At 43.0% G+C, this 16,872-nt stretch overlaps 1 protein-coding gene across 4 annotated transcripts in view; it reads left to right on the forward strand.

Moving 5' to 3' along the window:
• Nucleotides 1-16,872, forward strand: part of SLC37A3 (solute carrier family 37 member 3) — a 45,297-nt gene that overhangs the window by 18,231 nt on the left and 10,194 nt on the right. For 3 of the 4 annotated variants that reach the window (XM_060156555.1, XM_060156557.1, XM_060156556.1), the window contains exons 5-10: nt 3,377-3,460; nt 5,296-5,441; nt 10,955-11,051; nt 13,244-13,328; nt 14,064-14,242; nt 16,422-16,563. In XM_060156555.1, the coding sequence (XP_060012538.1) occupies nt 3,377-3,460; nt 5,296-5,441; nt 10,955-11,051; nt 13,244-13,328; nt 14,064-14,242; nt 16,422-16,563 (733 nt within the window). The remainder of the gene's footprint in view (nt 1-3,376; nt 3,461-5,295; nt 5,442-10,954; nt 11,052-13,243; nt 13,329-14,063; nt 14,243-16,421; nt 16,564-16,872) is intronic. The other variant, XM_060156559.1, reaches the window with a different exon arrangement.

A 16,872-nucleotide genomic window follows, 5' to 3' on the forward strand; every position in this document is an offset into this window, starting at 1 on the left:
GGAGATTTCAGAGCCCTTCACATATAGATGATTTTTTATTTTTATTTTTTAAAATTTATTTATTTGGTCGTGCTGGGTCTTAGTTGTGGCTCACTGGCTCCTTACTTGCAGCACGTGGGCTTCTTAGTTGCGGCAGGAGGGCTCTTAAGTTGCAGCTTGCAGGCTCCTTAGTTGTGGCATGCGAACTCTTAGTTGCAGCATGCATGCGGGATCTAGTTCCCTGACCAGGGATTGAACCCGGACCCCCTGCATTGGGAGTGTGGAGTCTTAACCACTGGACCACCAGGGAAGTCCTGCAGATGATTTTTTAAATTATGAGACTGGATGAAAATGGTCAGGAGAGTTGATAAGGACAAGGAGGAGGTAGGAAGACTGAGCCGGGGCTGGGGCGTTTCCAGTATTTCGAGGTGGGGAAGATGAGGGGTGGGCCAGGGAGGCTGAGAGGGAGCAGGAGAACCGCGAGAGGGTGGCATCGTCCTGGGAGCAGAACTGGGACAGCCGGGGGCAGCTCTGGCTGAGGGAGTATCCTGGGATCGGGCAGCCAGAGTCTCTGTCTGGCCTTAGGGAGTGTCTGTGGTGGCTGCTGAATTAAAGCGGTGGTGGCCATAGCTGGAGCTGTGCCCCTGGGGGAGCAGTCTGACCTTTTCTCCCCAGCATCTTACTGTTTATCTTTAAAATGTGTCCAGTTATAGGGCTTCCCTGGTGGCGCAGTGGTTGAGAGTCCGCCTGCCGATGGAGGGGACCTGGGTTCGTGCCCCAGTCTGGGAGGATCCCACATGCCGCGGAGCGGCTGGGCCCGTGAGCCATGGCCGCTGGGCCTGCGCGTCCGGGGCCTGTGCTCCGCAACAGGAGAGGCCACAACAGTGAGAGGCCCGCGTACCGCAAAAAAAAAAAAAGTGTCCAGTTATAAAAAAGCCTTTTAGGTATAAATGTGCAGGTGATGTGAAATGCTGGGTGAAAGTCCCAAAGTAATCTCCAAATGTTTATTTGGGCGGTTACTAGCATATCTTATCTTTGAAGAGGAAACTTACAGACATAGTTGGAGCAGATCTTGGATCATTTAGCCTAGCTTGTCAGGCCAGCCTTTTTATTTTTTTTAATTGGGGTATAGTTGTTTTACAATGTTGTGTTAGTTTCTACTGTACAGTGAAGTGGAGTTCCCTGTGCTATACAGCAGGTTCTTATTAGTTATCTATTTTATACATATTAGTGTATACATGTCAATCCTAGTCTCCCAGTTCATCCCACCCCTCTCCACCTGCTTTCCCCCCTTGGTGTCCATACGTTTGTTCTCTACATCTGTGTCTCTGTTTCTGCCTTGCAGACCAGTTCATCCATACCATTTTTCTAGATTCCACATATATGCGTTAATATACAATGTTTATTTTTCTCTTTCTAACTTACTTCACTCTGTATGACAGTCTCTAGGTCCATCCATGTCTCTACAAACGACCCAATTTCGTTCCTTTTTATGGCTGAGTAATATTTCATTGTATATATGCACCACATCTTCTTTATCCATTTGTCTGTCAGTGGACATTTAGGTTGCTTCCATGACCTGGCTATTATAAATAGAGCTGTAATGAACATTGGGGTGCATGTGTCTTTTTGAATTACAGTTTTCTCTGGGTACATGCCCAGTAGTGGGATTGCTGGGTCGTATGGTAGTTCTATTTTTTTTTTTTTTGCGGTACCCGGGCCTCTCACTGATGTGGCCTCTCCCGTTGCGGAGCACAGGCTCTGGACGCGCAGGCCTAGCAGCCATGGCTCACGGGCCCAGCCGCTCCGCGGCATGTGGGATCTTCCTGGACCGGGGCACGAACCCGTGTCCCCTGCATCGGCAGGCGCACTCTTCAACCACTGCGCCAGCAGGAAAGCCCTATTTTTATTTTTTTAAGGAACCTCCATACTGTTCTCCATAGTGGCTGCGGGAATTTACATTCCTGCCAACAGTGCAAGAAGGTTCCCTTTTCTCCACACCCTCTCCAGCATTTGTTGTTTGTAGATTTTCTGATGATCAGGCCAGCCTTTTCTGTACAAAATCCCAATATAGGATCGCTTGGCTTTGGCTGGAGCATTCCCAGTGATGCTTCTCCTTCAGCCTTAGAAGAGGCTGTGTCGTCTCATGGAACCACTAGCTCACCACCACCAACTAGCTGTGATAAGCTTCGTATCAAAATGGAATTTAACCTTTTTTTTGATACTTAGTTTCCTTACCTACAGAGTTATGATGATACAGAATTATGATGATAATAGTTGTCTATAGGATTAAATAGGTTTAGGAGATAAAAGATAAATGCCATGAAAAACCAATGATCATAGCTCTTTATATTGAGCTGCATTTCCTTCTGTAACTGCCAGGTATTGTGTGGACCTTTGGAGCAATACAGAATAAATCGGTTGCCTAATCTGAAACATAATTGAGAGATTTTCTTCACCACCGCCCCCCCCCACTATGTATAGTATAAGACCATGTGAATTGGAGCTATAGAACATAGACTCTTCTCTAACGTTTGCGGGTACCTCTTTTGATGTAGTGAAAGCTTGACAATAATGAGGGAGAAACATTTATTATGCCATTTATCATCTAAATTTTCTCTAATATAGATATATTTATACAGCTATATTATATTTATAATGTAGTCAATTTATGAGAAACTTGTATCTGAATTTAGGTATTTAGTCAAGACATTTATTCATTTTACATATTTGTGGAAGAAACCTAAAGTGTGTTGCCCTTAGCTTTTTGGCTGCCTTGCTGCCATGATCTCGGCATTTTAATTCCTGCCACTCAGTGGGAGGAGAGCAGAAGGCAGAACATTTGTGCCTCTCTTCAACTGATTATTGTCTCTGCCTCCGTGCTCTCCTTGCCTCGTGATGTCATGAAACCCAAGAATCAGATTAAGCAAGCAGTGCATGTGCCCCCAAAGCTTCTGTTCTGCAGGACACGTAACATCTTAATTCAGAACGCAAGTGGCTAAGAGGAATCCCTTTGGGAAAGCAGGTAACTGATTTTTAGGAGTTCATCTGTTCTAGAAGAGGAAATATATTTGTGTGCTTGTTTTATTAGAATTATTCTTTGTTTTTTTTTTTTCTTTTCTTTTCAGTCTCTTAGGCAGTTAGGGGATCAAATAGAATGGAAATTTGCACTGAATTGTACTGTCTTGGTGCATGAAGTATTTACAGTATAGCGTGCAGAAACAATTGTCATTTCCTGAAATGTTAGTGAAAGTGATTTAGACGGCTAGGCTAGGCACGAGAATGAGATTTAATTTTTGTGTTTTGTTTGCCTCGCCTTGTTTGCTTTGGAATGCATTTCACTTTTTCCAGGCTGTGTTGTTATCCAGAGCTATAAAATAAAATGCTTTATTTTTAGGGCCTTTTCATCAGTGGTATCGTTGGGGATCGGCTTAATTTGCGATGGGTTCTGTCTTTTGGCATGTGCTCCTCTGCATTAGTGGTAAGTTGAAAGGTGTTATTCTTATTACTATTACTGTTGTCTCAGCCAGGTATTTTACAATCCAAGCAGTCCCCCACTTCTGTATATAGAGTAGAATAGAAAAATTAATCTTCAGTGTTCTAATCCCTTCTGTGCCTTTTCGCTTAGGTATGTCCTTAAAGTATGACTTCAGTCATGCCCCTTGCTTGATTCTCAGTCACCAGCAAAATCAAAGCATAACTTGCCTGGCATCCAGTGCCCCCGAGAACCTGGTCCCAGCCCGCCTCTACAGTCATGTCTGTCCTGTGCTTCACCTCTGTGCACTCCCACATCAAACTATCAATACCTTTTGTGGCCCTAACATATCCTGCTCCCTTCTACCTCACGGCTATCGTTCCTGCTGTTCTTCCTGCCTTGAATGCTCTCTGTTCAGCTCTTGATAGTATAACTCAGCGTCTCCTTCAAGTCATTGGCCAAATGACTCTTGTTTCATTATGCCTTACTTTACAAGCCCCACTTCCGGAAGTCATCCTTCCCTGTCCTGAGCTCCCGTGCCTGGATTTCTTTGAAGGCACTTCTCTTGTCTGCTGCTCAGCCTGCTTGTTTCTGTGTCGGTCTTGCTTTCCCTAGGAGCCTGCAGTGGGGTGATTAAGACCACAGACTTCCCCAGACCTGCACCGCCTGGGTTTTAGTCCTTCCCCGGGAGTTTCCAGCTACGGTTTCTGTGTGCTTTAGCCTCCCCTTTTGAATACCTCCACCTGGGGTTGCAGTGAGGGTTCTGTGTGTTACTATGTGTGGGGCATTTGGAACAGTGGCTAGTGTATTAAGTGCTATAGAGGGCAAGATCCATATTTGATTCATCTTTATTTGCTTACAAGCATCTGGTGATAAATTTTTGTTGATTGAATGAAAGCGTGGAGTTTAGTTAGACTCTATTATTGTTTTTCAACGTCTGCCATTTGTGTATGGGGAAAAACTTCTTTTTCTATTTCAGAGATTGAAGCACTTTATTCACAAGCTGCTCACCCACACATATATACATACTATTTTTAAACCTGTATACATACTTTCTTGTTTGTTTTTTTATGTTTTTTGAAAAATTGAAGTATGTACATAAACTCAATAAACTCACCCTTTTTAGTGTATACTCCTGAATTTTGACAAGTGAGTATAGTTGTGTAACTGCCACCCTTCCTTCTGCCCCCAGCCTCTGGCAGGTACTGACTGTTTTTCTGTCGTTATAGCTTTGCTCATTCCAGAATGTCATATAACTGGAATCATACAGTATTAGACATACCAGTTTGAAACCCATGCCAAATATTCCCGAAGGAGACTGACTACAAATAAAATGCCCACGCCGAGCAGAATGCCTGGAAAAAAGCAGTCCTTTGATGAATGCCACCAAATGATTGAGCCAATCACAAGTTACGCCAATGCACTTATTAGGCACGGTGTTAATAATAGCTGGTGCTTTCTGGTCCGTGTGATGTGCCTGGGCTGTTCTAACGATATTTAAACATGTGAAGTCAGGTAGTCCCCAGAGCTGTCTTCCATAAACAAGAGGAAAGGGAAATAATGTAAAAAGAGGTCCAACAATCGGGACTTAACCTTTTAGAGTTGAAGATGCAAGTTGGAAGGATGGTCCTCGCTGTGTTTTACGCTCTTTGCCATCTCTGCCTCTCTGGTGGGGGTGGTTTGGCAGTGGTCTCACTCAGCGCTGCTCTGGGCGGGAGCATCTGAAGAGTTGGCCACACGTCTCTCAGGCCCCAGACATTGACTGTATCTTTCACATAGGGTCTTTAGTCGGGGTGTCCACAAGGATGTTACATGTGTCTTTTTCTTTCTTCTTCTCTAAGGTGTTTGTCTTTGGCACTCTCACAGAATGGCTGCATTTCTACAACAAGGGACTATACTGTAGCCTGTGGATCGTGAATGGCCTGCTGCAGTCCACTGGTTGGCCCTGCGTCGTTGCTGTTATGGGCAACTGGTTTGGGAAAGCTGGGTATGCCACTTCCTCCTCCTTTCATTTCTCTACTTAAGTAGTTTTAATATGGGATTGTTCAAGACTTGTCAGAGTCAATGCACTTGATCCCTTCGACACCACCCACGTCTTCCCTCTATTTTAGAAAGTTTAGAGCAGCCGGGAGAGGAGGTTTCATGTCAAAGTACATTGGAAATAATGTGGACCCTAGATATGGTCTAGCCTGTGGGACTCATTCACAGCAGTCTCCTGGCCATGGTCAGATATTGAGTGTGGCTAAGGCCGTATGTCTCAAATTTTTTTTTTTTAAATCTTCCCTTTAGAGAACATAAATAACACACCATAATAACAAATCTCACGTGCCATTTCATCATGTATCTTCCTGTGGGTTTTGCTTTCCCTTTTTTTGAGACTCAGTGATCTAGTTTAACCTTCTTAAAGATAAGGAAACTGAGGCCAGAAGTTATCCATAGGGCTTGCCCTAAGGTCACAGAGCAAAGGCTTCAAGAAGATGCAGATGGGGCTTCCCTGGTGGCGCAGTGGTTAAGAATTCACCTGCCAGTGCAGGTGACGCAGGTTCGAGCCCTGGTCCAGGAAGATCCCACATGCCGTGGAGCAACTAAGCCTGTGCGCCACAACTACTGAGCCTGCGAGTCACAACTACTGAAGCACGCGCACTCTAGAGCCCATGCTCCACAACAAGAGAAGCCACCGCAACGAGAAGCCTGCGTGCTGCATCAAAGAGTAGTCCCCGCTCGCCACAACAAAAGAAAGCCTGCACGCAGCAATGAAGGCCCAATGCAGCCAAAAATAAATAAATAAATAACAAAAAATAAAGTTCCCTTTAAAAAAAAAAAAAGGAAAATGCAGATGAAGAATGCCAAACTTTGGGGCTTAGTTAAGTTGGCCATTTTTTCCATAAACCTTTAAGTACTTATCAGTTGTATGTGAGTTTGTGTGTGTGTGGCAGGGGCCATGGCTTGAGGATGGGCACCTACTGCCACTCAAGAAGAACCATACTTAATTTACAGGATAGGAAATAAATTGAGCTACCCAAAGACCTGGCTTTGTTGTTTATTGTTGTTTGTGGCACTCTGCCTTTGTTGTTTATCATTGTTTATGACACTCTGCCTTTAGGAATACTGTTAATTTGGATTTCTATCATTTTTTTTTTAAATGTTTTAACATGTATATGTCATTTTTTTTGGGGGGGGTACGCAGGCCTCTCACTGTTGTGGCCTCTCCCGTTGCGGAGCACAGGCTCCGGATGCGCAGGCTCAGCGACCATGGCTCACGGGCCCAGCCGCTCCGCGGCATGTGGGATCTTCCCAGACCGGGGCACGAACCCGTGTCCCCTGCATCGGCAGGCGGACTCTCAACCACTGCACCACCAGGGAAGCCCCTGGATTTCTATCATTTGTCCTGGATAAATATTTATGTGTTGTGAGATGCACATTTATTTCATCGATGGCTCTATGTTTTTTGTTTGTTTACTCTTTTACGTAAGGACCAGTGTGCACAGCAGGCATTATCCACCCGCCGCGGTGATCAGTGCATGCTTTGACCAACTCCTCTCGGTTTTCCAGCTTCCCCAGTCTCATAGTAGGAGTAGAGGTGCTTGCTGGCTAATGATCTCTGTATTGTTGTGAAAGTTCACCTGTAAAATGCCTTGTGGTTAGAATCAGCACCGCTTAATGAGAATGCTCTGATTATGTTCAGTGTGCTAGTGATTTCCAGTTCTTTCCAACTCTAGTGTCACTGGTTTAACAGAATTGATTTTCGGAGGTACTCATTCCCCTGGGATACTTTAGTTTTCTTTTGGAGTAGGAGATGCTGTCTGCTATTTATTTTTATTAAGATTTTTAACATAACTTCTTTCCAAGCGTGATTTTTGAAAATTATACAAAGGTTACTTGATTATTGTAACCAAACTAGATAATATAAATGAACATAGAGAAGTAAAGGTAAAACCACCTGAAATCCTGTCACTTCAAGGATAATCACTTTGACTTGTATAATTTTGAGATAATCCTTATCTGAACTTTTATAAATTGGGTGACACTTGGTGGTAGGTGGCAGTGACTGGGTAGGCTGACCTTGATTATTTCTCTGGCTCAGTCACAAATTCAAGAAAGCCATTACAGTTTACTTTCGAAAGTAAGACAGCTTGTTTTTAAGCAAATAACACTAGTAATTGAAATCAATGATGCATTGCCTGACACACAGTGACTCTTCCTGTGAAATGTAACAATAAACCATGAAGTACCAATAAAACTATGATAACTTAAAGTCACAGTTGTTTTCAGCCAGTTTCTTCTGAAATCATGTCTTTGGTCAGCCAGTGTTATTCAGACCCTCTAGGACGCTCTTGGTAGGTTTGTGATCCACTGAGGACGTTGCCTTGGAAAGCTATTACCTTGGCTGAATCGTGTCCCTCCTCCCGTTGTTGGGGTCATAGTTTTTTAAAACACATTGAGGCAGGTAGTACTAGTAGGTACACCCTTGCAGGCCCAAACTGTCAACTCTGTCACTGCACTCATTCCTTTGAGGAGCACAGCGCTTTCCAGATGAGAGCCCTGAGCCTGGGCTGGGACTTGCTGGAGATCACCCAGCTGGAAGTGGCAGAGCTGGGACTTCTGAAAAGACTTTATTTTTCACTGTTAAATGTTGTCTGCCTGTTCATTTCTAAGATTCCTTCTGTCTCAGTGAGGTTATAAAAACGTTGAAAGAGCTGAAGAACCTAGACCTAACACCGTGTGTTATTCATATGTATTAAGTAGAATAAAATACAAATTTTTTTTTTGTTGTTGTTTGTTTGTTTGTTTTGCGGTACACGGGCCTCTCACTGTTGTGGCCTCTCCCGTTGCGGAGCAGAGGCTCTGGACGCGCAGGCTTAGTGACCATGGCTCACGGGCCCAGCCGCTCCGCGGCATGTGGGATCTTCTCGGACCGGGGCACGAACTCGTGTCCCCTGCATCGGCAGGCGGACTCTCAACCACTGCGCCACCAGGGAAGCCCACAAATTTATTTTTTAATATTAGTTTTAAAAATGTAACACATACATTTTTTAAAAAATAAATTTATTTATTGATTTATTTTTTGGCTGTGTTGGGTCTTTGTTGCTGCGCGCAGGCTTTCTCTAGTTGTGGCGAGCGGGGGGCTACTCTTCGTTGTGGTGCGCTGGCTTCTCATTGCGGTGGCTTCTCGTTGCGGAGCATGGGCTCTAGGTGTGCGGGCTTCAGTAGTTGTGGCACATGGGCTCAACAGTTGTGGCTTGCGGGCTCTAGAGCGCAGGCTCAGTAGTTGTGGTGCACGGGCTTAGTTGCTCTGTGACATGTGGGATCTTCCCGGACCAGGTCTCAAACCCGTGTCCCCTGCATTGGCAGGTGGGTTCTTAACCACTACACTACCAGGGAAGTCCTAATACACAAATTTAAACGTTAAAAAAATTAATTTTTCTTAACTGCTTTTTTTTTTTTTGTCTTTTTCTTTTTTCAGCAGCCCTACTGCCATTGCCTATGTCCAGAGCTAGTTGTTTTTCTCCAGGACTGTTGTAATAGCTAGTTTCCCTTCCATAGACTCTTCATCCACGTATCCATTTTTTTTTTTGATGGCCTTATTGAGGTATACAATATGCTGCACATGTTCAAAGGGTACAGTTGGATGAGTTTTGGCATGCATGCACCTGTAGAAGTATCATCACAATTAAGATCATGACATATCCATCACTCCCAAAGTTTCCTCATGCCCCTTGGTAATTCCTCCCTCCCACTGCCGTCTCCAGTCAACCACTGATTTGCTTTCTGTCACTTTAATCTGAATTTTCTAAAATTTTATATAAATGGAATCACGCAGTATGTCTTCTTGACTGTGTTCTTCCACTCGGCACAGTAACGTTGAGGTTAATTCATGTCTGCATTCCTTTTTATAGCTGAGGAGTCATCCATTATATCACAATTTATCTGTTCACCTATTGGTGAACATTCAGGCTTTTAGTTTTCGGCTTTTACTAGTAAAGCTACTGTGAATATTTGTTGATGAATCCTTGTATGGACATATGCTTTCACTTCCCTTGGATACATACCTTGGAGTAGGATGGCTGGATCATATGATAGGGGTGTGTTTATCTTTTTAAGAAACTGGCAATTTCTTCTAAAGTGGTTGAACCATTTTACGTTCCCACCAGCAGAGTATAAGGATTCTAGGTGCTATACATCCTTGTCAACACTTGGTATGCTCAGTGTGTTTTGATTTTAGCTATTCTAGTAGGTGTGTAGTGATACCTCCTTGTGGTTTTAATTTGCATTTCCCTAATGTCTGATGATGTTGAGCATCTTTTCATGTGCTTATTTGCATCTTATTTATTTTTAATTTTTTTAATTTTTTGGCTGTGTTGGGTCTTCGTTGCGCGCAGGCTTTCTCTAGTTGCAGTGAGCGGGGGCTATTCTTGGTTGCGGTTCATGGACTTCTCATTGCAGTGGCTTCTCTTGTTGCGGAGCATGGACTTTACGCGCGTGGGCATCACTTGTTGCAGCACACAGGCTCAGTAGTTGCGGCACATGGGCGCTAGGGCGCACGGGCTCAGTAGTTGTGGCTTGCGGGCTCTAGAGCACAGGCAGTTGTGGCACACGGGCTTAGTTGCTCCGTGGCATGTGGGATCTTCCTGGACCAGGGATTGAACCCGTATCCCCTGCATTGGCAGGTGGATTCTTTTTTTTTTTAATATAAATTTATTTATTTATTTAATTTATTTTATGGCTGCATTGGGTCTTTGTTGCTGCACTCAGGCTTTTTCTAGTTGTGGTGAGCGGGACTACTCTTCGTTGCAGTGCACGGGCTTCTAATTGCCGTGGCTTCTCTTGTAGCGGAGCATGGGCTCTAGGCACGCAGGCTTCAGTAGTTGTGGCACGTGGGCTCAGTAGTTGTGGCTTGTGGGCTCTAGAGCGCTGGCTCAGTAGTTGTGGCGCACGGGCTTAGTTGCTCCATGGCATGTAGGATCTTCCCGGACCAGGGCTCAAACCGTGTCCCCTGCATTGGCAGGCGGATTCTTAACCACTGTGCCACCAGGGAATTCCGCATCTTATTTTTTTTGTGTGTGAAGTATTTATTAAAATCTTTTGCCCCTTTTTCAGAAACTTTGTATTTGAGATTATTGTAGATTTATACTCTTTAACATTTTATTGCATTGTCTATTTTTCACCTTATTGAGTTTTGAGAGTTCTTTATATTCCAGTGACAAGTCTTCTGTCAGATAAATGATATCCAAATAGTTTCTCCCAATTTGTGGCTTGTCTTTTTAAATTCTCTTAATGGTGTTTTTCAGTGAGCCCCAAATTGAACTTATAATAAAATCTTAGAGTTAGAAGAGACCTACCTGATGTTTTGCCATTTGGGTGTACTTTAAAAAAACGTTAAAGTAAAATATTGATTCTTTGTAATGCGAACCTGCACTATTTTGGCCATTTTGTATTTGAACTGCACATAAAATCCCTTCTGATTCTATTGTCTTCTGTTTTACACTGTTCCCATCATAGACGAGGAGTTGTTTTTGGTCTCTGGAGTGCCTGTGCCTCAGTGGGCAATATTTTGGGAGCATGTCTAGCTTCTTCCGTTCTGCAGTATGGTTATGAGGTAGGTGTTTCTTTCTAGCTTTTTCTTGAGTATATAAATATATTTTCTATTTTAGGAAATAATCCTGTGACCATTTAAAATGACCTAGAGCTATGTCTGGGTGGGGCAAGGTTTGTATTAAGAGTGGACAAACTCTTGGTAAATTCAAACACGTTAAAAAATTAGTCATGGAAAAACAACCAAATCTAAAGACATATCGGTTGGGGAAAAGTATTTGCAACTCATGTTACAGATAAAGAGCTAATTTCCTTAATATATAAAGAATGCCCACAAATTGATAAGAAAAAGACCAACACACAGAAAGAAAGGTAAAGGATTTGACTCTGTAGTTCATGAAAAGGAAATAGAAATGGCTTGTAAACATACGGCAGGGTATTCCACTTCACTCAGAATTTATTCCTTCATTCAGTAAATATTTTTAAGCTCCTCTAAGTGCCCCAAGGCAGTAAAGAATAGAGCCCTGACCAAGAGACAAAAATCTCTACCCTTATGGAGTTTAGGTGTAGTCGGCAGAGAAATGCAAATTAAAACTACACTGTAAAAAAAAAAAGAAAAGAAACGACACTGTATACTTATTATATTGGTAAAAACCCCAAAGCTTGGTAACATGTTTATGAGGATGTGACAAAACAGGCATTGCAGATGGGAGAGTAAATAACCCCTCTTGGGGTCAGTATGGTCTATCAAAATTATAATGGCTCTCACCAAGCAGTTCCACATCTGTGAATTAATCCCATTGGTGAATATACTTCAGCATGTACAGAGAGATACATCTACAAGGTTATTTACTTCAACATTATTTGTAATAGCAAAAGATTGGTAACATGTCAACCAAAAGGGAAATAGTTACACTAAGGAACTCCTATTCAGTGGAATGCTGTGCAGCTGTGAAATAGAATTATGCAGCCCTAATGTCCTGACAGGGAAACAGCTCAATGGTGTGTTAAGTGAAGAAAGCAAGGGTGCATAACCGTGTGTGTTGAATGCTGCCATTTGTGTGAAATGGAGGAAGAATTAAAGAGTATCTATTGTATTGGCTTGTATGTTTCCAAAACAATCTCTGCAAAGTAAAAATGAAATAACAGTGCTTATATGTGGAAAAATGAGAATTGAATGGCTGGGAGAAGGGATGGGAGGGAGGGTTTAACTATACATCTTCTACTTTTTGTTACTTGAATCATTGTCAACCTATTGCCTGTTCAAAACCCTAATAATTAAAAGTAAATTGCTCTTTTGAAAAGTAAATTGCTCTTTTGAAAAGCAGCAGATACATTTTTAAGCTGCTCACCAAGTGTTTGGTCCCTGAAGAATTCTGGTCTAGTTAGGGCCAGTGGGAAGTCCTTCCTGTGTTCACATTCACCTTTTCCCAGGTTTCTTAGCTTCACACCTGGATTGTACTAATTGGCTCAGATGGGAATTTCAGTTCGCCCTACGTGCTGCTCCCAGATTTGACTTCTGGCAAAACTAATTTTGTCACCTGTCTCTCTGCATCAGGCTCCACTCTTAAATAATATTCAGCGATGCAGCCTGGCTCTTGAGTCTTTCATCTGGATAGCACCTTTCCAAGTCAGTGTTCTTCCCTGTTACCCCCAGCAGAAGCCCTCAGCTCCCACCATGCAGAAGGCTTTCCATCTCCCTCCCACCTGGTGCCTTTGCCTCAGCCGTGCCAGGAAAGGTGGTCAGTTGCTATGATTTTCAGCTGCTCCCTAAAGCATTGTCTCCCTCCTTCAACCTCTTTAGCTGTTTCCTTCTTCTGAATTCAGTTCCTCTGTTTGTTTCCTATTAGGACTGGGCCTTCTCATTTATCAGCTACATGCTGCCTTATACTATTATTTTGTGTACTGTTTAATCCTCTCAACTGGAAAATATCTTTGAGGGCAGATACTGTCTTTTGTAGGAGGCCGAGTAGTGTAAGGATTATTACTTTTGGAGCTAGTTCTGATTTCATGATCGTAATAGTACCACTCAGTGTCCCGTGGACCTCAATTATCCTCTCTGAGTCCCATAGAGTCACTGGGAAAAACTTGTGAGAAAACACAAGTAAAACACTTAGCTCAGTGCCTGGCACAGGCTAGGCGCTCAGCGCTCATTTCCTTTCCAGTCGCCCTGTCCTCCCCCCGTGTGCCTCTAATGAATGTGCCTTTAATGAGCATCTCAGATGCGTCAGGAACACCTTTCCCTTCCCCCTCCAGTATGCCTTTCTGGTGACGGCGGCTGTGCAGTTTGCTGGTGGGATCATCATCTTCTTTGGACTCTTGGTATCACCCGAAGAAATTGGTGAGAAGCTGCTCTTCTACTCAGAACGTCTTACTATTATAGGCAAAGAGAAACCTGTGGCCAGAACAGCCTATCTCTTTCTTCCTAGGAGAACTGTGAGCTCCTTTCAGTGAATGCAAGGAGCAGTATTGCTGTTTGTATCCTGTTGACGCTGCGGCCTCTCCTGGCACAGCTGCAAATGTTTGAGGCAGTGAGGCTCACCTTTTTATAGATTCAGGGAAAACTCATCATTTGCAAATGGGTTTTATAATGGAGATGCTGGCTAGAAATTAGCATGGATGTATTTCGAATTTCACTTCTTGAGACAGATTTCTTTTCCTTCATAAAAATAATTTAGTGTGATACTTATCTGTGGTTAAATACAGAACGTGTACAAGTGAAACCACAGAAGCAGATAGATGTATGATTCTTCTATCTTTTGAGTATACTAAAGAGACATGTCAGTTTAAGAGCACGTAATTAATGGTGTTTTTGGTATTATGTAAGAGAGATACTGTGATGTAGCTGAAAAAGCTTTGCTTTGAAGCCAGGTCAAGGAGAATTAGAGGCCTGGGTTTGTGGCTCATTAGCTGTGTGACCTTAATTGACCTTGGACTCTGAACCTTAGTAGCTTCTTCTGTAAAATGGAAATAAAGATAACATGGACCCCGTAAGTAATGATGCATGCAAAGCACTTAGCCCAGTGCTGGGCACCTGGAGGGCCCTCTGTAAACATGGATGTCACTCTTGTTGTAGGTCTCCCAGGTATTGAGGCCGAAGAAAATTTTGAAGACGACTCACACAGGCCATTGATTAGTGGTGCTGAAAATGAAGATGAAGCTGAGCCTAATTATTCAATCCAAGAAGACAAGACTATTACCCAAGTCAAGGCGATAAGCTTTTACCAGGCTTGTTGCCTTCCCGGAGTTATAGCGGTAAAGCCTGTTCAAATCTCCTTACCACAGCCAGTGAGATGTTATAGCCGGGATAGTAACTCTGCCTGGGATAAAGCATCTTGAAGTATTTCGCTTCTCTCTGAGACTTTATTTTAGGAATATATGTTCAGAGGAATAGTGAATATTGGCCCTCAGCTTGTTTCTGTATTGGCACCACTTGAAGTTTTATCTGAAATCTAATGCAGGGTTTGGCAAAACCTTTTCTGTACAGAGCCAGTTAGTAAATGTTTTCAGCTTTGGGGGCACCATACAGTCTCTGCCACAATCGCTCAACTCAGTAGAGGAAAGGAGTCCATGGACGATACGGAACAAATGGGCCTGGCCGTATTCGCTGACCGTGGTCTAGCCTTCGAGTAAGAAGGCAAAATTGATATTTTAAAATATATACCTTTTGGCCTGTTGAAGTCTTATAGAATTATAAATAGCCCAAGAGAGGTTTGAGTGGTTCGTTAGGTCTGTTTGATTTGCCTATATCCTTACTATTCTAGGGGAAAAAAAGTTTTCCCTTCTGTTAAAGGTCCAGAGCAGAATACTCCACAGCATTTCCTGGTAATGCATTCCAGTGTTTCCGCAACCTTTACAGTTAGGTTTTTTCCTAATGTCTAAACTGAAGCCCTTCTGCTGCAGTTTTTCTGTCTTGGTGTTTCGGGCGCTCTAGAATGGGAGTGGAAGTTAAGAGGCCTAGGTTATGTTGCCAGCTTACCCATTAACTAGGCCTGGGGTAAGTCACTCAGCCCGTCCTCGTGTCTCAGTTCCCCTTCCTATGGACAGAAAGCCTACCAGTCCTCCCTGGAGTCTGTAACACTGGGTTATTGTATTGTGAATAAGCACCTTTTTTATTTTATTGTTTAATGGTGCTTTATGAATGTAACCCGTCAGTAAATTCAGAGTCTGCAGGTTGTCCTATTTCATACTTTCCAATTCCCTTCTACCTGCCCCCAAGCTAAGAGAACTGACGTTTACAAACAAGATAGTTTAAGCGTGAGTTAAAATTTAAGTGTAAGTTCCCACAAGTCTTCAACCAAAAGATGATGTGTAATACAAGGGAAATGCAAGTTCCTTTGGGCCTGTTCTTATGCTAATGATCAGTATTTTTTAAAGTAGTTATTAAAATGTTCTGCTGGTAATAGGTTAATTTCTGAGACAGAACTTAGATTTGTTGTGACTAAACGTGGCCCTCTTTTGCTATTGCTTTGTGTTTCACAAGCTATTGTTCCCTGCCACGGGCAGGGTGTAAAGGAAATCCAGTTAACTTAATTCCTTTGTCTTTGTGGCAGGCTGTCTGGACAAAATGCACTCATGATTGGGATTTGGCTCTCTAGGGGGTGGCTGCTGCCCTGCCTGGGAAGCTGCTTTAAAACAAGTGATACCTAGGGAATAACTGGCAGCTCCAGGGAGAAGAATATACTAGCCAGACACCCTTTGAAGTCAGTCTGTCTGTTCCTCCCCCTTTTTCCTTTGATGCTAAATGTCAGGATTTCCTGGTAATAATGTGTTGAATATAGGATTCTCAGCCCCGCTGCCATCTTAAGGCAGCTGTAACTTTCATTCCTCAACCTAGAGCCACAAGACCCATGACGATCCTGTTCTTTCACTTTTGACTCAAAGCTTGTGGAAACTACAGCGTGAAAGTAGTTTTCATGTTGATGCTTTTCTTAAGACCTTGGAACCGTAGTCCAGTCCCATTGCTTTGCATTGTCCATAATGTTAACTTCACAGGAAGTATAGCCAAAAATAAAGGCTGTGATGTTACTGGAATCGTTTGCATATGGTTAGTGCTAGTCAGTGGCATGAATACCTTTTATCTTTATCCATATAAAGAAATATGAGTATGTGCCCTGCCTTGCAGGTTCGAAACACTGGTTTGCTTCTACCAGAGAACTGAAAGAAGAAAGTGGGGGGACAATTAAGGAGTAGTCCTATGTGTTTTTTATCCCAAGGCCTACTGTACTGCCTTTCTAGACGCTAAGGGGGAATGAAGAGAAGAGGGAGACTGGGTAAAGTCAGGCAAATAGGAATTTGTAGAAACATTTAATTTGAAAATCAGGTACTATTCGCCCCGAACTCCTCTGTTTTGTTTTGTTGTTTAATTACATTTACATGGTAGTTATGTTGTGCTGTTTGTTCCTTACTGGTAGTTGGATGTTTTTCCCTATAGTATTCACTGGCCTATGCCTGCTTGAAGTTAGTGAATTACTCCTTCTTCTTCTGGTTGCCCTTTTATCTGAGTAATAACTTCGGATGGAAGGAGGCTGAAGCCGACAAGCTGTCCATTTGGTACGATGTTGGAGGAATTATAGGTAAGGCCAGTGATACATCTTTTTCTGTAATGAGAATGAGTCACTAGTCATATTTTACTGGGTTATGAAATCTGGCATCATTTAAAGTTTTATTACTTATTCCACAGCTATTTTTCCTAAACTGTCCTACGAGTAAATAGCCAAACTCTTAAAAAAAAAAGGTCCTCAGAAAAGAAGCCCTGGCCTGTGGCAGCCCTGCGATTTACAGGGCTCTTTTTCCCAGTCCTTTGTTGATGGATCAGTTCTTTTGTCTTGGGAAGTGCAGGGATGTCTCTCTCTGATCCCTTTAAGTGTAACCCTTTTGTACAC

The sequence above is a fragment of the Lagenorhynchus albirostris genome, chromosome 8 (genome assembly GCF_949774975.1).
Source record: "Lagenorhynchus albirostris chromosome 8, mLagAlb1.1, whole genome shotgun sequence".
Classification (NCBI taxonomy): Eukaryota; Metazoa; Chordata; class Mammalia; order Artiodactyla; family Delphinidae; genus Lagenorhynchus; species Lagenorhynchus albirostris.